This window comes from Vitis riparia, chromosome 13 (genome assembly GCF_004353265.1).
Source record: "Vitis riparia cultivar Riparia Gloire de Montpellier isolate 1030 chromosome 13, EGFV_Vit.rip_1.0, whole genome shotgun sequence".
Lineage (NCBI taxonomy): Eukaryota > Viridiplantae > Streptophyta > Magnoliopsida > Vitales > Vitaceae > Vitis > Vitis riparia.
This window is the reverse complement of record NC_048443.1, coordinates 9,881,503-9,904,650: the sequence shown is the minus strand read 5'-3', so window position 1 is coordinate 9,904,650 and position 23,148 is coordinate 9,881,503. Positions and strand designations below refer to the sequence as shown.

The 23,148-nt window shown below is 34.5% G+C and overlaps 1 protein-coding gene across 1 annotated transcript; it reads right to left on the bottom strand.

Annotated features, from left to right (window-relative positions):
* Window positions 1-3,120: 3,120 nt before the first annotated feature.
* On the bottom strand, window positions 3,121-21,917 carry LOC117928830 (vacuolar protein sorting-associated protein 36). Its single transcript, XM_034848868.1, has 9 exons — window positions 21,203-21,917; window positions 19,650-19,850; window positions 16,557-16,650; window positions 16,378-16,435; window positions 16,120-16,189; window positions 5,357-5,492; window positions 5,187-5,271; window positions 3,731-3,784; window positions 3,121-3,484 (listed from the first exon to the last, which is right to left on the bottom strand). Coding segments are annotated over exons 1-9 (1,326 nt in total). The 5' UTR covers window positions 21,830-21,917; the 3' UTR covers window positions 3,121-3,483.
* Between the last annotated feature and the right edge of the window lie 1,231 nt (window positions 21,918-23,148).

Genomic DNA, 23,148 nt, shown 5'->3' with positions numbered 1-23,148 from the left:
CATGTTCTTCCACTTCCAAGCTTGAGAGGGCTTGAAAAACCAAGTGAGATTTCTTCAACTACTTCCTCTACCCATGTACAACCAACTCTCCATTGGAGAACAAGTGAAACATTTATGTTTGGTTGCTCGAAAATTTTGAAGGAAAATGAAGAGGAAAGAAAATTGAGAGGAAAAGTATAAGGAAAGAAAAAGCGAAGGAAAATAGGATAACACACCCATCTGCTATAATAAAAAAGGACGTTTTTATTGATTTTGAAATTGTAAACATAAGATTAACTTACAAGTTACGTGATTTTTGGAACCATTATTACTCAAAGATGTAACCTGATTTTCCCAAGGTAGTCTACAAAATCTGTCCCTGCACTTGTGTGAGGGATGATTTGTTCTTCCTTGGCGAGAAGAATGTCCATCTCCTTTCTCTATACCTCTACCTCCCATTCAACCTCTGTTCCTCTGCACTCACCTCTAATACTAGGCTTACTAGCATGTTCTTAATAGACTATACTGACAGTAATCATGTAATTTTTTATATACCATGAATTAATTTTTTTGCTTGAATATGACATTTTGACATGAATGTATGTCATATAAGATCTTGAACAAAAGGCACTTAGAAACACTTTTTTTTTTTGCTTTTTTTTTTTTTTTTTTTTTTGTAAAAACAAGCTAATAACTCAAAACTCATTTGGCAGTGTCTGTAAAAAGCACTTCTAATCACAAAAATGTCTTTGAAAAAAAAAACTAGGCGTTTGACAAAATTTATAAAACATTTTTAAAAAGTTAAAAAATCACTTATAGTATTTTTTTAAAGAAATATTTTAATAGGTAATTCCCAAAAAACATTTCCAATAAAAACATTTCGAAGAAAAACACTATCAAATACACTCGTGTTTGGCAATGATTCTACTCAGTGTTTTTAGTAGAAGCGTGTTTTTTTAAAAAGTGTTTTTAGGAGAATCACATATCAAGTATTTCTCTGAAAAAACACTACAAGTGATTTTTCAACACTACAAATAATTTTTTAGCTTTTTTAAAGTGTTGCCTAAATTCTGTGAAATACTTAACTTTTTTTTAAAAACACTTTTTAAGCTAAAAACACTTATTACAATCACTATCAAACGGACTCTTAATGTCCGTTTGAGGATGCTTTTAAAAAATACCTTATAACATAAAAATGTTTTTGAAGAAAAATCAGACATTTGATAAAATTTATAAAGCGCATTTGAAAAGTTAAAAACTCGTTTTTAGTGCTTCTTAGAAAAACATTTTATAAATAATTCTCCCAAAAAGGCTTCTAGAGATTACACATTATAACTAAAAATTCTTCAAACAAAAACACTCATAAAAATAGTCTTAAAGTACATTTGGAAACATTTCTATTTAAAATGTTTATAGTAAAAAAAAAAAAAAGTGTTTTTTTTAGAAGAATCACCTAGTTCTTCTCAAAAAATACATTACAAATGATTTTTCAACATTTTATAAGTGTTTTCCAAATTTTACTAAACACTTAATTTTTCTCCAAAAATGTTTTTTTTATGCTAGGAGTGTTTTCTAAAAGTACAGACAAACATACTCTTAGGTAATGTTTGGTTCTCATTAAGTATTAAGAAAAGAAAAAAAAATATAAAAAAAATTATTCTTTCATGTTTGATTGCACTATAAAAAAAAATGAAATAAAAGCAAATATAATTAAAAATACATGAAAAAAGTTATATATTTTCAAATTACTTAATCTTTGTATGAAAAGTTAAAATAAATAAAATGAGCTTAAAATAATATAAAAATTAACTTATCATCTTTAAACCCATTTTTTATTTTCCTTCACATTTTCTTTCATTAACGTTTTCCCTCAAATTTTCTAATAACCAAAAATAGTCTTATTGTTTGATTAAACACTCTCAGTTTTATAATTTTAAAAACAAAAATTAATAATAACCCTTACAAGAATTCTTGAATACTTATCTTCCAAAAGAAAAAAAAAAAAAAATTAAATATTGAAAAATGATTTTTAAGAACATAGAGTAAATTCACTTCTTCTTTTTTTGGTAAAAGAAACTCCCACATTTTTTATAAAATTTATTATTATTTTCAAAATAAAATAAAATAAAAGTGCAATCAAGCAAGACGCTAATTATTACAATTATTTTAACAATTCCAGTTCGGTTGTATCTTATTCCATTTTAAAGATCAGAAAATCGACTGCTTTTGAAGAGGATATAATCCCTTTTTGAGAAAGTTATAGAAGAAATACATTTAACTTCCATTACTGAAAACTTTCAACTCCACATTGCATCATAAAAGCATGTCCTATGTAATATCAGGGACTAGACTGTAATGCTAGATTTCTTTGAACTGGTTACTAGTAAAGCTCACAGATATATTTGACTAGTTGGCTAATTGACAAATGCATGGTCGTAATATGATTACGATTCTATCATATATGTCTTTTTCATTCATCGAAAATTGATTTTACGGCATAGTTTACCTGTTCAAGCGAGTACGGGTGAGTCTTGTAAAACCTTGAATATACCTACCAACGAAAGAAATAAGCAGATTAATTTTAGAGAAAATTCAAATGAGTTTGTGATGAAAAACCTAAGAAATCTAGTACTGCCCATGTATGCTTACCAACAAGACAGCAACAATCTCTTCAGTCCTGGTGACATCACATTCAATAGGAGGACCTGGCAACAACAAATGTCAGCAAACTGAATGGGAAGTCAACTAATTGCAGAGAAACAAGAGTCCCAAGTAGTAGAGACATACTTCAAGCCCCCAATTGAATCCAGAATTGCAGTCATCAAATAGTAAGACGAGAAGCCTGCCCTGCAAACATTTAAGTGTCGTTTAATGGTAGAAGCCACAAATTTTGCTGCATCCACAAGGGTTTAGGGTCATGCACTATGATGATGATGCCATACGACTGGATTGTTGAAACAAAGACCTCAACAACAGGCTCCAAAAACATATCAATCCACGAGTATGGTTTTTGCCTTGCTCTCGGTCATGCACTAATCCTTGTGACATGTGTAATTCTTCAGAAATATCAAATAACATATAAAATATTCTGAATTTCACCAAACTAAGTTCAAAATCAACATCTAGAAAAGGGGGAGAGAATAGAGTTGCACGACAAGGTGCAAGCACCAAAATGCTTCTTTATTGAACAAAATTTAACCATGTGGGATGCATATACCATCTTTTCCCAGTCACATGTGTCCAGTGCAGGCTTCCTCCCACACCACCCCACCCCACACCCTTTTTCTAACTCTATAAAATGGCTCAACATTGTTTATAATACAACTAATACATACAAATGAGCAGTGTGCTTTTGCCTCTGGCCTTCCTCCATTATATATATGTAGGATTGAATCTGACTAAAAGCAGGTGGCAGCTTTAACAGCACCTAAGTGTGAATGAAATCTTTTCTTCTGGGGTCCAACAATGAGAACTAAATTCGCAGTGCAATTCCGTAATCTTGAATCTGTGCTCAATTCCCAACTTAACCATTAAATACAAAATAATAATAATAATAATTAAGAAAGAAAATTAAAGAAATGAGAGGACAAGAAAAATGAATATAAACCACCTCAGCTGACTTTAAATTCTCAGCATTTATAAAAGAAAATGGTATTTTGGTCACACCTAAAAATTGTTCTTTTTTCCATTGCATCAAAAGGAAAGAAGGAAAAGAAATAGAAAGGGATTTTAGGGGCAGGGCATCTCTCACCAAGAAGCAAGGGCAGCCTTAACCCAGGTGTCATAGATCCCATAATCTTTCACACTGTACAAATATAATGTTAATCATAATCACAATAAGCACAAACAAAAAAAGAAAAGAAATTCTTCAGGCAGTCTACATATCACTAATAAAAGGGACTAGAAGATCGTTTTCAAATCAAGCTTTAACATATCAAGCACATAACAATTAAAATCATTATAAAACTCCATTTTCTTTTTCTCTAGCTATGTCAGGATGCAGTGAATGGTCCTCCTTTTAGTGACTGTATACTAGAGTATTAATATAAGGATGCCTTGAACTGAATCAGCTGATGAAACATACCATGCGTTGAGCCTATCAAAAATTAAAAAAATAAAAGAACATACAAAAGTTTACCACCCTAATAACCATCAAGAACATATCTGATCCAAAAAAAAAAAAAAACCATCAAGAACATAATAGTGGAAGCAAAGTTTAATATGGTACCCTCTAATCTGATAAAAAATATATATACTCTCTAAGAAATGACAAAAAGAAACGAGAATATAGTGTAAGCTATAGGGAAGGGAATAAATACAACCATGTCTATGAAATTTATCAATTCCTAATTATTTTCTCTACAGGAAGTCTAATAAACTAGCAAATCTCACCCCAAGCATAAACATTTCTAAACTAGAAATATTAGCATCAAGAGTCCAAGAAGGAGCAGGAAACAGCTTAACATCACATCTCAATCATATTGCACATGCTCCACAAGTCATTTTAACCCTACTGCTTAAAGAATTAGACAGTAAGGCCACAGGTGAAATCACTATTTTTTTTCTTGTTTTTTATCAGAAACCAACTGTTCATTGATAACAATTTTAGATACAAGCAAAAGATGAGAAATTCTTCCAAAATACAAAGGATGATCAAAAGCGAAATCCTAACGGCAGCAGCAACATACATACAAAATATGCAACAATCAGCAATCTCATTAACTAAATGAGAGGGGACCAAGAGAAGGAACAAGGTGAGATCAATATTTGCATAAAAGTAATTAAGTAGGTGCACTTATTGCATATAAATTTTCTTGGTGTTTAGCTATACATCCTCATACATCAAAGAAAGAGTTGAAGAGGCAAGTGGCATGAATTTATGTGAATGCACTAATCAAACAGCTTTCACGAATTATAGAGAAAAGAACTAATCATGCCATGCTGAAATTCCAGATACAAATCAAAATAGCATGAATAAATTGTTTACCGTTTTTTAAAAACCCATGTGCAAGGCAGATTAAGAAACAAAATGGCATTCCAGGGGTAAAAATGGAGGCAGGCAATTCATTAGTTTTTTATCTTAGAAATTGTGTAAATAAAATCAGGAATATGCAGAAGTTATATTTTATAAATATACCAGAAGTTGTAGAATGGATGACATTTGAATTCAAAAGATATGGCTTAGCTACATTGAAAGAGCAACTTACAAGTATAAATCACTTGGATCAATTTCATGAAAGAAATTAATATAAAATTGAAATCCATCTGCGCTTACATCTCTGCATAGAAAACCTGCCAACAGTATCAAATAGTAAATTTAATTTCCATTATATCCATAATATTCTCAAAGAATTTTGTAGATAAGCATGCTGCATACCTTTACTCTCAGCAGTTAGAAGATGCTCCTTGGCCATAGCTGGAGCAATCCCTAATGTCATTGCAGCATCACTTGCACTCAACCCAGTTTTGAGGGCATCAGGCTTGAGGGCAAGGGACTTGATCCTAGCAAACACCTACACTTGGTAGCACAACTCAATTATGCAAAGCAATTGGCAACAGCCTCTTGAATAGAATGTTTAGCACAATTTATAAACTCAGGTGGGTTCACGGACTCAAAATTCATACATTTAAGACGTTAAAGTTAGCCAAACTAGAGTTAATCTGCCTGTTTTCCTACACCTGTACATTAAATACACTTTAGTGTGACAAACAATGTTCAAAAGAGATCATTGTTCTAGCATTATTTTTTCTTTTTTTAAGAATAATCACTTGAAAAAAACAGCATCTGTTTACTTTCAAGAATGCTCAATGCAACAATTATGACACAGACAAGGGTGTTTCCACTGTTGAGACATTCAAGAAAGTGAAGTCAGCCACACTAGAGTTTATCGGCCTATTTTCCTATGCTACTCTCTGCACATTAAATCCATGGTGACACATTCAAGAAAGTGAAGTCAGCCACACTATAGTTTATCTGCCTATTTTCCTATGCTACTCTCTGTCCATTAAATAATCTTTTGTGGGATGAACCATGGTCATGTTATAAAGAGACCCTTCTTTTGTTGTTTTTGTTCTTAGAATAATCACTTCAAATCTGATCCTTACTTCCAAGAAGGCTCAACACAAAAATTGTTTAAGTGTTAATGCAAATAAGAGAAGCATACACATGATACTGAAAATCAAGCACTAAAGTTTCATGCTTACAGCTTGAGCCTTTTGGAAGGAGCCCATATTAGGGGTATTACATTTCGAAGTTTAGCCTATATCTTCATGGTACATACCACCTGTAAGAGATCACTAATAATATAATTTGATTTCAGAAGAATGAAAAGCAGAAAGTTGTTTCTAGGTAGGTCATATAACAGAATAAAGAGCCATGCCTTCCCTTGCATTTGAACAAATATGGTCAAAATCTTCTGTGGAGCACAGGTTTCTAAGTGGGCCAGGTTTTTTTAAAAGAAATGGTTTGATGGATAAGATAATGAACATGTTGGATTATCTTTGGGAACAAGGTCCGCTTCTAAGGAACTAATGCTTGACAGGGAATTGCAAGACATGAAAAAGGATATCTTGAATTGAACTCTACTTCTTAGTTTTTCTCAATGTATCACTCATGGATTCCTAAACCAAACAAACCTGGGCAAATATGAGCCATTACCCAGCCGAACAAGACCAATATCATCATTATGGATGTGCTTTCTCATTTATTAAAAAATATCTTTGAAGATATTTTTTAAGTCAATCTCACTAGTTTAGGAAAGGTAAAGGCCTTATTACCTTTATTAAAATCCAAAGCTGGAACTGAGTCAATAAACTAATGAAGTCAGATATTGGAAAGTCTTTTGACAACATAGATTGTGGGCTTTTAATCTCCATTTTGCAATCCCATTTAGGAGAAGAGAATGCATCCTTCTATGATCTAATATCCACCTTTCTGAAAACCCATATATTAAACAACAAAGGTAATTGTTATTCCAATTATATGAAGGACATACCACATGGCGGTTCTCTCTCACCTGCCCTAATGAATATTTTTATGCATCAACTAGATATAAACCTCCATTATTTTATGCAAACAGAGGAAAGCCTAAGTTATGCTCAATATTCGGAATCTATTGTGATAATCATCCATGTCTGAAGCATATCTTAACTAGGGATGGGAATGGGGCGAGTTTTTCGGGCACCACCTCATCCCACCCCTAATAGAATAGGTTTACGAAAAGCCTAAACAAATTAAAGACAAGTTTGGGATTTTTTTTTTTTTTTGTTAACTCAAGGTGGGTTTGGGGCAAGTTCGAGTATTACCTTTCATCCCATCCTAAACACACACACATATATATAATTAAGTAAACACACATATATATGTATATATATAATTAAGTAAAAAATAATTTTATTTATTTTTATTTCTTTCTCTTTTAAACACAAAATAAAAAAAGGGGAATCATGTAAAGATGTCCTATCCATAAAATATAGATAAATTCAGAACCCAAAATAGTCACTTTCATGGGAAGTACATTTTGGGGAAATTGATCCTCATTTTATGCACTAGAATAGTAACTTCATGTATATTTCCAAAATTGCCCTCCAATCAATTGAAAGTGGGCTCCCTCACTTTTTTTCTTTTTTCTTTTGTTCTTTCTTTTTGACTTTTTTTTCCTCACTTGAACGGCCCAATTTTTTAGCCTCCCCTACCAATTTTTTTTTTTCTTTGTTTTCTTTTTTACCTTCCCACCCCCAACCGCCCCATTCTCACCTTCTCACCAAATTAAATTAGGTTTTATATTACAATTAAATAAATTAAATTTTGTTCTTTTTTAATACTTTGATTTTAATTAATTTTGTAATAATTCTCATCTTTTTTCCCTATTTTTTAAAATCTACTTAATTAAAAGAGCAAACTTTATTTTTTAAAAGTACAATTCATTTATTCATTATTTTTTTCATTTTCTTTACTAAATTTTTATTTTAACATCATGTGTAATTACTGCATTAAAATAAATTAGTTTTTAATATAAAAATATACTCAGCTATAATAATTAACAATCAAATAAATAAATAAATAAATACTAATATTTTAAATAATATTGATTTCAAATATATATATATATATATATATATAGATAGATAGATAGATAGATAGATAGATAGATAGATAATATTTTATTTTGTTTCGCATTCATAATATTTTTATATTTATAATATTTATATTTTTTATATTATGGGTCTCATTTATTATATTAATTTTATTTCTAAATTTTTTTTATAGAATATTAAATCTAAATTTAAAAAAAACTAAAAATAAAAAAACACCATCCACAAGTGTTGAAACTACATTTTTTGTTTTCTTCAAAATGAAAACATAAAAATAATATTAAAAAATATTAATTTACCTTTAATTCCATCCAACAAAAAATTAGTAATGATCATTCTTTAAGAGTATTTAATTTTAAAAGTAATATTTGAAGGTATAAAATAAAAATTTTAAAAGTGTTTGCATTAAATTTTTAAACATGAATTCACAATTCTCATCATAATACACTAATATTTAAAAAATAAATAATAAAAACCTAATGTTTTTTTATTAAATATGTAAAAAAAAAAAGTACCTTTTTGTTTAATTAAAAATTTAAACCATTAAAATTGTTTTTATTTTAATAAATAATTTTTTTAAAAGGTACATTATGTATATTTTTTTGGCATATTATTTAATAATAATCGTTGTCAAACTCATTGCAATGACAATAAAAAATTTAATAAGCTAGTACATCTTGCTATCTATAGCGATACTTTTAGTTATTAACGTTGTTACTTTTAGGTAAAATTTATGTTACTATCTCCAATGTCATATTTGATGTAAAGGCTAAAGTGATGTGTGATATGACAGCTATGTACAGGGGTCCAATCAAGTGTACTTGTCAGCTTGTCTTATATAAGTGACAGCCCACCTTCAATTGGTTGGAGGGCACTCTTGGAAACATGCACAAAGTTACTATTCTAGTAGATGGAATGAGAATTATTTTCCCCAAAATGTACTCCCCATAAAAGTGACTTTTTTGGGTTCTAAATTTATCCATATTTTATGGACAATACATGGTTACATAATTCCCCCAATAAAAAAATGTATCTCTCAATAAAATAAATTATAAAAATTTATAATATTTATTTGTTTACAAATTACATTTTTTTTAATAAAAAAATTACCCACAAGTAAATGGGCACAATGAGTATGGAAAATTACCCACCTTACCTCACCCCATTTAATTTTTTTTATTGGGATGGGGATGGGGATGGGGATGGAAATTGATTTAATTAATAGGGGAAGGATTGGGATAGAGGTGACCCACCCTAAATTCGTCTTGTTGCCATCCCTAATCTTAATGCCTAAAAGTTAGATAGGATGACCCTTACATAAGGATTATATTGCACCTAATTTTATGAAACACAAGATGCTTATTGAATGATAAGAAACTAAGAACTAATATGGTCATAATCTTGCACAAAGGGTTTTCAAATTAATAAGTTAGCACGACAATGTCAAATATTCAAAATGGTCATTCAATGTGAATGCTTATGATTTGTATGAAAGAATATAACTCAACAACATGTATTAACATTTGTAATTTGCATTGTCCTAGAAAGGGTCATAGTATGCTTTCCTCATCATTTTTTTTAAAGTAACAAATTTGTTACTTCTCTTCTCTCATTTCCTTTCTCATTTTAAATAACCTAGCAACAAATTCAAGATTCCAGAATTATTTGGCATAAGAATAATCTAGAGTTAGGGAATTATTTAGAAAATACAATAAAAATTCAAGATGGCATGCAAGTAAGAGAAGTGATGAAATAAAAATAAAAATTAAATAAATATGTTGCCCTACCATAATAACTCAAAATAGTTATGAAATGTTTGGAATTAAGGAAACCCTATAAAGCCATTAGCCCTTATAGGTATCTTTTATAAGAAAAATAGGGAATCTATTGCATATCACTTCTTCATTGCCCCATTGCGCATGGGGTATTTCACTATCATGAGCATTTAGTGGGTTTCTCCTAAGAGAGGAGAAGGAATTTTGTTAGATTGGTTATCACTTTCTAGGACTTCGGAAAGGGGTTCTAGAAGAAGAGCTTTTGGCATTGCAGTATTTACCAATATTGAGTGGTCAAGAATGAAGAGAATACTAGGATTCTTTTAAGATAGATACAAGCCTCCCACCAAGATGAGGGATCATATTCTTTGCTTAAGCTAATTTTTAAGTCTCTAAGATTTTTTTGAATAGCATGAACAATATCTCATCGTTATTTAAACTATATTTTTCCTCGATAACATTTCTTAGTTTCTTATTAAAACAAATATTAACAAATTAGATTACGATTTCACATAAATCCTTAGGAATCTCAAGTTAAGAATCAAACCCCAAAAAAAGAACTATTTATTTTGAAAATCCACTTGATAACGAGTAATGTCCTCTCAAAGACCCCACTACCATTGGAGCAACCTCAACCACAACAATCCACAATCAAACAAGCACCACCACCAATGGTGCCATCTACACCTCACAAATGACATCACAATCACTTTAACCACCATGTTTGTTGTTAGCATTACAACAATATCACCAACCCACTCTAAATCCAACCAAACCATCCTATCCTCTGCACTCAATTCCCTCATCACGCCAAAACACCAACCCCCACCCCCCAGCCTTCTTCCCCAAGCCCCCATAAAATAACTTGCTCCTATAAAGGCTTCATTTTTTAGACAAATCTCCAACTCCACTTGCCAAGAAAATCAATATTGGAAAAGGAAAGATTTTTTGTATCAAGCCCCCTTTTTTTCTTAGCCATACAGACTATTGACTAATTTACCAAGTGTGGTTTTCCTTGACAACCCAAATACAAAGACTAAGCTCCCCCACCTAACAACCCAATTCAAAGCCAGCTCTTTCCTATCATCTACCTTCTCAACTAGGATTAGCTCACTCTTTTCCACATTGATTTTCAGACTAAAAATCACCTCAAACTACATGAGAGTTCAATCTAAATATAGTAGCTACTCTCGGCAAGCTTGGCTTGCCTCACAAAAAGTCATAGCATCATTAGCAAATAATAGGTGAATAACCTCTACTCCCTCACTACCTCTTCCTCCCACCTTAAAGCCAAATATGAAACCCATTTCCCTTACCTTCTTTATCAAACAATTGATAGGCTCCATTGTTGAAACAAATGGATAAGGGAACAAAGGATCCCTTCACCATAAACCCTAAGAGCTCTAGAAAAAAAATCCAAGGATCCCATTAACTATAACAAAGAAACTAGCCGACCACATACACTTGTTCATCTACCCCACCCACTTTTGGCCAAAGCCCTTTTTTTCCATGACTACCAATAAGAAACTCTAATTAACATGATCATAAGCCTTCTCAATATCAAGTTTACATATAACTCTAGAAGTGGAGCTCTGCAACCTCAAGTTCATATACTTATTTGCAATAAGTGTTGCTTCCAAAATTTGTCTACCATCTTTGAAAGCATGTTGAAAATCGGAAATTACTTTGCCCATGACTTTCTTCAACATATTAATCAACACTTTTATTAATCAGCATATTTGTGAGAAAATAGTATAGGACTATTTGCTATCTTATTTCTTCCTTTTTGAAAAAGAATAAAAAAAAAACGAATTTGCAGTATTGAAGTATCCAAACTGGTATTCTCCCAACCTTCCCTGGGAACCTTCAAGACTAGGAGTGATGAAGGACAACTTTCCTAACTTTCAGATGAGAGCATTTTTTGCAAGGGAAAGTAGTTCATGTAAATAAGAGGGGAAAGGAATTTATTGTGTCACAAATTCTTTATCTGCTTTGGCACATCGAGCCTCATTTATGGTCTCTAGAAAACTTGTTCTACAAGTGATACACTTCTATAACAGGCTTAAATAATAAGGTTACAAAATAGACCCAAATTTCTTTTTCAAAAAAAACAATTGGTGAAACATTTTGATTTTTTTTTTCTTTTTCTTTTTCTTTTTTTTTTTTTCTGATGAGAAACAACAAAGTAATATATATTTTTTTTATCAGAAACGAAGAAAAGAATAACAACAAAGTAATATATTGAATTAAGAATTAAGAAGTACAATAGAAGGATAAGGAATCCCCCCACAAACAAAAGCTAAACAAAAGGTATCATAAACCATAAACCATATGGTAAATATAAAAAGTAACCTCTCCTTACTAACCCACACCCTTGGAACTACACACCACTAACCAATCAAGTTGAACCACATTAAGATGAATGCCCTTAAAAGTTGTGGTACAAGATGCCTAAAAAGAAGAAAAGAAATGAATGGTATCCTAAAGAACCTTTGAAGTCCTCGTCTTGTCCTCAAAAATCCTAACATTTATTTCCCACCACACAACTCAAATCAAAGCAATACAAGCAAATTGCCACAATACTAAGCCTCTCCTTGAGCTTCTCAATCCCTTATATGAAATGGTCATATCATGTCACAAATACTCCTCAAGGAAGCCAAGTCCATATCGACCAATCTAAATAATTTGTATTATAGCTCTAACGTCAAAGGACAATATAAAAAGAGATGATCTACTAATTCTCCATGCTCCATACACAACTTACCGATATCAGGATTGAGAGCTTTGTAGGGTCTTCTCAATTGTAACATATCATTAGTATTTACCTTCTTGTGCACCACAAACCAAACAAAGGACTTCACCTTAAAAGGGACTTGAGATTTCCAAACAAAATTAGTAAGGAAAAAAGGAATTAAATCAAAATGACAGGACAAGACTAGAAAGAAAGACTTTAATGTAAATAAACCTGAAGAAGATAAAGATCAACCTCTAACATCTTGAACGAATGGGGATAAGTGAAAACGAGCAAGAGAGGACATAAGTCTTTGTAGATCTTCTATTTCAAAATCAAAAAGGTTCCAATGGAAGTTAAAGTTCAAAGAGAAAGGATAAGTAGACCCAAGAATTGATGAAATAGGAAGGTTTGTAACTCTGACTATTCTAAATAGTCTTAGAAATTGAATTTAAGGGCTGGTGAGTTTTTTGTCTCTTTTTGGTTGTGAGGCTTTTGCCGCCTTGTATATTAGTTGTATGCTATGTGGCTTTTTTGCCTTGTGTTAATATATTCCGTGTTTACTTATCAAAAAAAAAAAAGTCCTAGAAATTGAGAACCCAAAAGTTGATCCCTCCACCACAAGTTTTCCCAAAAATGGATTCTCTCCCCATCTCCTACTACAAACAGAGTATACTTAGTAAAATCCTAAAAAACCTATGCAATAACCTTCCATGGGCAACGATGTGACCACTTGAGCCATGTTCCAATGCCTTGCCTGACTCCAGGCGCCACCTGTTGAAGGAAGCGTTGATCAGGCACGCCTCTCGCCTCCTCCTTGGTTCTTCCAACACAATGAGTTGTTCTTCTGGCGTAATGAGCTGTAGAGGTAGGGTTTTTTTTCTTCTTATTTTGTTCTTCCAACACAATGAGTTGCAGAGGCGAAGTAGGTTTTTTTTTTTCTTTTTTTTTTTTTTTAGGTAGAGGAGTGGGGGAAGAGGGTTTAATGAGTTGCAGAGGCGAAGTAGGGTTTCTTTTTTGGGGGGGGAGTCTAAATGGAATCAAAACGCAACATTCCAAGCTTCATTTTTTTAAAGATAATAGGGACCAAAATGACATTGTCTTGCCTTGTTTTTTTAAAAAAAAAAAAGTCAAAACAATGTAGCTTTAGCCCCTATTATCTTTAAAAATGCAGCTCAAAAAGCTGCATTTTGATTCCATTTAAACCCGATAAAAAAGCCCTAATCAGCTGCCTCTACTTTTGCTCATGTTGTGCGTGTTGCACCCTAGTGTGAGAACTGAGAGTAGAAGAGAAGAAGAAGAGGGAGAAGAAGGGAAAAATCAAGGAAAAATAGGAGTACCTTTCCGAGCCCCTTTAAATTTAATTGTATTATATAAAATTATATATGTAAAATAGGTGTGTCTCACTTCACTAAAGCCCACACCTTAGGTGCGCCTTACACCTCAGGATTTAAGAGGACTTTGTACCTTGGTACACCTTAAGCTTTTTAAAACTATAGAATAACCTGATGCCACGACGCAAAACTCTCCCTAGGAAACCTCTATAGGCATTTCCCTAATAGAGCATGATTCCTTAGAGAAATCTTCCCAAACCCCAATCCCTCTTCCACCTTAAGCTTACACACTAAATCTCAGCTTATAAGATAGTCTCTCTTAATCTCCCACCCCCTAACCAAAGAAGATCCCTTTGCAATTTCTCGATTTTTCCAACCACTGTAGCGGGAATCTTGAACAATGATAGGAAATAGCTAGGAATATGGGAGAGACACGAATGGATAAGAGTCATCCTTCCACCTAAAGATAAATAGGCCTTTTTTTTACCCATCTAATCTTCGCAAGATTTTGTCAATCACTAGATCCTAGAAAACACGTCTTTGGGTTCCTCCCACCTCCCCCAAGGGGAAGACCCTCTCATCATCATCCTACTTAACACATTAGCTACAAAGACAAAGAGAAAAGGGGACAGAGGATCTCATTGTCTTTGTCCTCTAGTTGCTTTGACCCATCCTTTGGCATTTCCATTCACTACAACTGCGAAAGTTACCAAGGACAAACAACCTCTCATCCAAGTCCTCCATCTAGGATTAAACCCCTTCATTTCTAGTACATGGTCCAAAAAAACCCAATCCACATGATCATAAGCATTTTCAAAATTAATTTTGAAAACCACCCCTTCTTTTTTATACTTAAAGGACTTAACAGCGTGTTTGGTTAACATAGAGTACTTTAAATGAAAAAGCTTTTCCAAATAAAACCATGGACTGGATGCTTTTGCAGAAAAGCTTTGAAGAAGAAAAAAGAAACTCTTCAACAGGAATCTATGGTGCTAAAAGCTTCCAGAGGGATTTCAACTTAAGAAAATACCCTGATAAGATATAAGAGAAACTAAAAATGAAACTCTAGTAACTTCAGTCAAAACTACAATAAGCATAAGTTGTCCCATGATACAAAAATGCAAACCGTAACTGGCAGAAGTAGCTGGAATAGCCCGCAACAATAGCTTGCTGTGGTACCACTAATGTAACTACACGCTAAGATTCACTTTCTCCTGAGTTAACCACTAATATTGAGTACAGAACTAAGAATGCTAATAAGATTAGCTAAATACACCACCCACCTGATTTATAATAATTGTAGTTTTTTCTTCTTTTCTTTTTTTTTTTCTTTTTTTTTTTTTTTTTTTTTTGTTTCTTTTTAACATGTTAGCATAAGGGAGATTGATTTTCAAAAGTCAAAGGAATTTCTTGGTTATTAATAGTCTAAGCCTTCAAACATTGTTCAACTGATGACACAAGATCCTTGTTTTCGACCAAGTTTCCACTGATTTTGGTGAATTTGCATTACATACATGCAGTGACAGACCTTTCCTATCCATATTTATATGGAAGGCCCCAATTCCATTAATGTTGCATGGTTTGCTTGGATGCAAATTTTGGATGAACTCAGTGGTTTGCAGAGGCAGAAGAGAACAGATCGAGTAGCACAGTTCCAGAAAAATCAGCAACTGAGAAATAAGCTCCTTAATTAGCAACCTTTACATATTCACTATTTGCATTTAAATATTATCAATGGATGATCTTGTAATCAAGTTGTCGTGTTTTAAGATCCAATAGATATTTGTTCATATGGCATCCCCAATCTTCATTAGTTTTATTTCATTGTAAGTATTTTTCATCCTTCTGTATCAAATTTATATCTCTAAAGATAACAATCTCAACAATTAATAGTACCCATAATCATTGATTTCTTTTACTCATCAAAGAGCATCTCTGGTAGAATGATTCATTGTGAATCATTCTAATCTCCACCTCTGCAAATATTTTTTTAATAACTTTAGGAGCATATCCATTGCTCTTGTTATTAGTATAATATTTATTTTTTAAAATTTATATGGATTACATGGGACAGCAACCAGTTAACTTAAAAAGCCTAACTTCCAATTGTGTAGTGAACTTATGCCAACTAAAAGACAGAGATGATAAATGGCAACCAGACCATGATTTGATCAGCATGAAAGAGGATAGAGATAAAAGAAATTACCTCTTCATCCGTGTGAGACTTGTTTTGGATGACCATGACTCCGCTATCAAACTTCCGAAGCATCACTGGACTGTCAAACAAAAAACAATAAGAAAAAATTCTAGAAACATCCAAACATGAGCCCATAACTCTGACAATTAAATTTCTTTGTACATGAGTAATGACAACAATTAGTTTCCACATTTGCATCATAATCTCAAATTCAATATATATGACCCTAGTGCAACATGAATAAGCTCAAAATAAAGTCATGCATACACATCAAACTTCTCCCAAATAGAGCACGCTTGTAATAAATCCTCTGGCGATATTAATTCTGTGTAAGAGAGAGGTAAAGATCAGTTTGTTGTCATGTTTCACAGTTAACAAAGAAATGAAAGAAGTTATAAAGAAGCACACTCATAAACTAAAAAATGTAACAAATAATATAACAAAACCTGTGCCACGGGCGCGATTGAAAAGGCAATAGATGTCTATAAGATTAATCATTCCTCCAGCTTTCTCAAGTGGAATTTTGACAAAATCTGCCAACTAGCAGTGAAAAAAAATAAAAAGACAATTTGTCATTCAACCATTGAAAAATATCCATGAAAACTCATAACAAGAAAAATGGAATTAAGTAAAAAATGAGGAGGAAAAATGAGATTGGTGCTGTGAAACCTATATTACATAGATACTCCATAAAGTATTACATACCCACACTGGACATGACATGACAAGGGCTGATTATGAGATAGTGTGTTCAAGCCTATTGATTGTATGTAAGCCCTTGAGTCTTGGATCAAGTGGTAAAGGATAGGAGAGGGTTTGTGGGAGGCTCCAGATTCAAGTCCTAATGGGGAGAAAATTTTACCTATTAAAAAAAAAAACTATTGATTGTATGTGTACTGAATGGGCATGTCCAATAAAGAAAAAGGAGAACAAAGTCCCAAGTTCATTCTAATCAATCTTAGATTCTTGTGATTTTTCTCTCTATTGCATGGTATGATACAACAGTCATAGTAGGTATTATACACATGCATACACATGCACTACTTTAAGATGGGTCGCTCCATCCAACTCTAGATATTGCTTGCACCTTGGATTGTTCTTTCTCTTCGTTTCCTTGTTCAGATATTAATGTCGCCAATCTTTTAGCAAAAGGAAGAGAAATGTATTAGGTTCCTTTTTAGGAGATTTTTTACACCTTTAAGGAGTGTCGAGCGGCTTTTTCTTATACCAGTTCATGTAGTGCTTCAGTGATGTATGGTTATACTCTTAATTCCATTGGAGTAGTTTTCTCCATCTCTTCTTTTGATAAGATTTGAAAATGCAGCTACTTAAGCGGTGCCAATGAGGCGGTGGGGAGACTTCTTGGATGAGGCTCCACTGTTACCTCCTTTAAAGGAGTGGGCTAGATATCATCGGAAACTAAAAGGGAACCTTAAGCTATCCTCATTGGGAGGCTCCTTGATTTTTTTTTAATTTGAGCTTGGAAGGGAGGCAAAAAGGGTGTTGCAAGAACGGGTGCAAGTTTTTAAGCAAAAGACAGACCCTAATGCTGGAAAGATGACGCCCAGAAACTGGCTGCTTCAGAAAAGGTGTTCAGGCTAAATGTGCTTGGATGAGGATTGTGGGCCTTCTGCTTTTCCTTTGGCATAGAGATTTCTTCAAACAAGTGGGTGATGCTCATGGGGGCTATTTGGGGGTGGATCAGGAGACTACAGGGGGGAAAGAATCTTCAGTGGGCAAGGATTTTGATCAAGATAAATGGGAGAAAGGTGTCAGGGAGGTTGCAGGTGGTTGTAGGGCAGCTCTGTTTCACTGTTCAATAGTGGTGGGAGCTCCCACCTTGGGTCGCTCAGGAGACTCCTTACAAGGAAAGGCTGGAAGCAAGGGAGAAAACATTGGGGGCTTCACGCATGCCTGGATGCATGGGGTCTGCAGGTTTTCAACAAGCAGGTGAGGTGTCGAATTTGGAGGGTTGAGAGTTGCAGGAAGTGAGGCTTCTTCAGGCTTTTCAGTAGAAAAGCTGCAGACGAAGATACAGGAGACTGAAGGAGTTGCTTTGGAAGAGGACAACTAGTCTTCTGCTGTAGGGGCAATGGTTATTGAGGAGTTGGATCTTAAAGATCTCCCACTATCTAGTGGATTCGTTTACTTGGTGTGGCAGATTAAATAATAGGTTAGCTTCTAGGCTGGACCATTTTCTTGTTTCTAATGATTGGGAGAATCAGTTCAGTGGCTTGTTCCAAAGCACCCTTCCAAATCCAGCCTTACACCATGCAACAATCCTACTAGATGGTGGAGGGATAAGGAAAGGAAAAACTCCTTTCAGATTTGAAAATATTTGGTTGAAGGTGGAAGGTTTCAAAAATCTTTTTTTTTATAAGAGTGGAAGGTTTCAAAGATCTTATCAAGAACTGGTGGGAGGGATACAGTACAGTGCTCATACAGTCATATTCTGGTGGTTAAGCTAAAAGCCTTAAAGATAATATGACAATATACCTGCTGAACTGGCTTCCATTAAAGCATTCCAAGATCATCTAGAGAATTGTGGATCAAGAAAGAGGCTAGTTTACAACCTATCAACATTTGGGCTCTCATGCATATTCGCACGAATGGAAGCTGGATAAGTTAGACCAGGTCAGCGGTGTGTCTGTTTGTGCAGTTTATTCAATACTTCCAGAGAGCAGAAAGTATTTGTCATTACAATTTTTATTTTAATGACAGTTAGCTTCTTTAACCAACCCACATCTTTGGATTTAAAATTAGTTTGCAACTACTAGCTTGAAGAAAGCTCCCCACCACTTCAGATGTCCCTGGCCCCACTCTCTACTACTTCCATGCTTTGAGGCTCATGCTTTTCCATCTTTATAATTTTCAACTTATCATCAGAACCATTAACATGACACTAGTAAGGATATTCTATCTTTTATATCCAAATTGTCCACAAGGAAAATTATAGAAAAGTTAAGGAATATTCATGTTTTTGTTTACTTATATTTTTCTTAACCCTAAAACTATACGAAATCTCCCTACCCAACATTGTAACACACTAGGACTCAAATTCCATTCTTAAAGCCACTGAAAATTATTTAAGGAAAATAGAGGAAATATAAAAATGTCCTTATAAATAGACTTCCAATGGCTTCCGTTTCCCATATCAATTATATCTCCCAAAATTGAGCCTTGTGCTACTGATGAGGACCACTTGATTTGTTGCATTACCTTAGGGTTATGATAGGGTGCATTAAATTTGAAGTGTATACATATTCAAATACTTCAGACATAGGTTTGACAGATATAACTTATAAAACTACCAAGTCCCATTAATCATCAAAAAGTTTTTGCATCAGTAATAATTTTATATTCCATCACATGTTTTAACAGGAAAATGTTGAAGTTGACTGTTAAAAAACAATGATAATAAGTTAAGCTCAATAACCCTATCTTGACATCTTCATCTCTCTTTGCATGCTTTTCTAATAAAGGTTATATTTCATAACCTCAGTTCTGTTACAAAACAGAAAAAAGAGAGAGAGAAGAACCTGGCGGGAAAGTTGTTGGTGGTACAGAGCACCAGCAGACTCTTTTGTCACTGGGGATGCAATACCAACACTCAACATCCAATCTTGCATCTCTTGTTTGGAACCCATTTCCTCATCATTTGCCCCAGGTTGAGTTGTTGGACCAGATAAAAGTTTCTGCCTCATTTTCTCAGCTAGCATCACCATCTCTTTAGCCTTACTCTGTAAAACCACTGCACTTTTTAAAACGTAAAACTGGCTAAACCAAAGAAATTTAGTAAAGAACACAATAAAAACTATTACAAGCTCAATTGATAGATTTAGTACTGGCCAGAATCTGTCTTGGCAATTTCACTCATGACCGATAGGAGAAAAAGTAAACTTCAGATTCTGAAAAAATAAGCCTCACATGCATCAATAATGTGGGTCAGAAGGTTGCACATGCTACACACAAGTGTTGCAACCATTATCCAAATTCTGGAACTGCTTTCACATAATTCAAACTTTTTGTCTAACAACTAAAAGTTAATATACAGGAAGTTAATAGACAGCTTTTTTTGGAATATTATGGTGAAATTGGTGTGCCCATTTTCACAGGTGTAGAAGCACCTTTGTAAAGACAGAAGCTTGGCAGTGTTTTATACATTAACATGGATAACTGCAAACAAAATTGCATTTACCATGACAGTGAAAGTGTGCACATAATTTAGAAAGAAAAATAAGGTTTCACCATTTTCTTCAATTTATGCAAACACACGAAAATAGCCCTGCTAGCACTTCCATAAAGGGCTTGTACCTTCTAAGCATAATGGTAGTTCTCAACTGCTATATCAAGTCTGTCTCCAAACCACCTCATTTTTAAGACAAATATTTTGGTGCATAGAGAGCAATTTACTTTCCTTTCTACTAACCAGAGTTCTCTACCTTTCTATCCAGTATGGATGAATCAACAATTGGAAATGAGAAGATTTTATGAAGCATAATATTATCTACTCTTTTATTCTCTTCTTCCCTAACAAATGGAGTGATAATTCCAAATCGATGAAGTGCAAGCAAGCTGAGAATATTAATAAAAAGAAACCAAGACCTTGAATTTTAACATCCATCCTGTCTTGCTTACCACAAGGTGGAAACATCATCCACCAAGCCAAAATTCTAGGCCCTAAACACAAACAAATTATCTTTTTGAAAATAATTGTAGTTTTCAGGAAAAAGAATAAGGGCAAAGGTAAAAAGGCAAAAACCTTTTGCTTTGGGTGTCATTTTTGAAAGCAGAAAGAATTGAGCATGTGCTCCATCTGATTGTTTACTTCATAGCTTCTACTTTTTGAAAAATGCAAAAAATGGTTTTCAACAAATATTTTCAAAAGATAATGAAAACTTATTCAGTACCAACCAAATTTTCTTAAAATTATACATTCAGAAAATCTTTTCCAAGTTAACAAACATGTTTTCCATTCCATGTTTAATTTTTTACATTTCCAGCAACACAAAATAATTTTCATTTCCACCCCTCTATTCATTTCCAACACTTTCTCAGCAACCAAACAGAAAATTCCATAAAACACACATACCATGAGAGCATTCAAATCTTGAAAAGCCTCCTGCAAGCTCTTATCTGTGCTCTCCCACATCTCCTGCTCCTTCCTCAGTATCCCCGAAACCCCCGCCAACCGCAGTCCATTACTAGACCACCCGGACTCGACCTCCCTCGAACCAGACGCTCCGGTGCCCGAACTCGAACCCGATTTCGGAGTCTCGCTTTCCCAAGCCCGAGCCCTCCACGCCTCCCACAACTTGCTCACGAAAGCTTCGTGATCGCCCTTCCCTCTCAGCACTAGCGTGATCACGGCCAGATTTGATCCACCGGCATCCACTTTGCCGTCCGGGGTCGCGGAGACCTGGAAGCGAATCCTTGGGGAGGCGAACATAGACTTGATGGACTTCTTGAGGGGGAAGATGTGGTTAATGACAGCAAGAGGAACGGCCACCGCGGTGGCAATGCCAGGGGCGGAGTCAGAGATCCAAAGGAGGCGGTGGGTGGTGAGGATGAGAATGCCGGACTTGAAGTTGGGGAAATTGGGGTTTTCTTCAGAATGAAGGTCGACGGAGGAGAGGAGGGAGCTCTCGATTTCTCCGGGGCAGAGAACTGGGCGTCCGCTTGCGGTGAGCTCGGCCGCCGGGAGCCATTTTCCGGCCATGGATCGCCGGTGTGAAAATACAGAGAAGAGTGGCGCAACAATCGAAATCTCACTCCAACCCGCTCACTGGGTTTGGAAAGAGCGGAACGCCTGTTCGGACCGGCTTGAGCCTTGAAGTCAAAAGAGCTAAAATGTATGAAAAATGACAACATCTTTCCATGTTTATTCCAATCATGCCCTTCTGAAAATATTTATTATTTTACATCTTTCCATGTGGTATTAGCTCTTAATCATATAGGTTTTATCTTGAACTCGATTAGATAATATTTTTGACGAGTGCATGAACTTTTCTTCCTTTTTTTTTATAGACAATTTATATGACCATTGTTGAAGCCTTGTGTCATCAGGGCCACCGCAGTTGCCAGATGGATGCTCCTTTTCAACTGAAGATGATACCTGTTTTAATCAACCTGCAAAAGATGTCTGGACAGGGAGTCCAAACACACCCTCCGATGGTTTTATTAGCCTGAGAAAGCTTACCTTCTCTCATTGTATGAGGGTCCCCTTTATAGTGTCAGAAGTTCTATCCCTTTTAATGGTGGGAAGACTTTTTGGCTTGTTATGATGGCACTAAGGTGGTGGCAGAGCCATCATTGTCCTGCAGGCGGTTGTCAGAAATCGTGGGATGACTTGCCGTTATTCCTGTCCTTTCACTCTATAGGCGGCGGGGTGTAGGCTGTGATAGGTTGCCTGAAGTGACTCAGGATGGTCCCGTCATGAGTGCTTCTGGCAATGTAGACAAGGATGGCCCGCGTTTCGCAGTCAAGGCTTTTGGTTGAGTCGTTGGTGCTAGGTCCGGACACTATGTCTGGATAAGAGAGAGGGGTCGTCCGGATGACGGTCTTGAGAGTGCCGCATGCTCCCTTGAGGGAATCCGGATAGAGAGTTGATGTGCCACGTGTCCCATAGAGGAATGCTCTACTGGATTGCCACGTGGGCGTTTGGGAGTAGTGCCTACTGGTCGCACTTGATTAAGCCAATCTCACAATTCTTGTAGTCATTCTATTAACATTTTTATGTTTATTATATTAAAAATTCGTTACAAATCAAATCCACAATTACTGTTGTAATCACTCCATGTATCAAGACATTATATGTGTATACACATCCATGTAAATTGTGTATAAAAATGGAGAGTTTTTCTCTTCAAATGTTTTATTTATTTATGGTATTAGAGTCATATAGATGTACGAGCAACCATTTTAGTAGACTCTCAAATTCTCGATCTTCATTTTTATGTTTTTCCATCCTAATACAATTTCAATGACTGAAGAATCTCACTCCTCCAAGTCACCTTCATATCCTACTCTTATCATGTC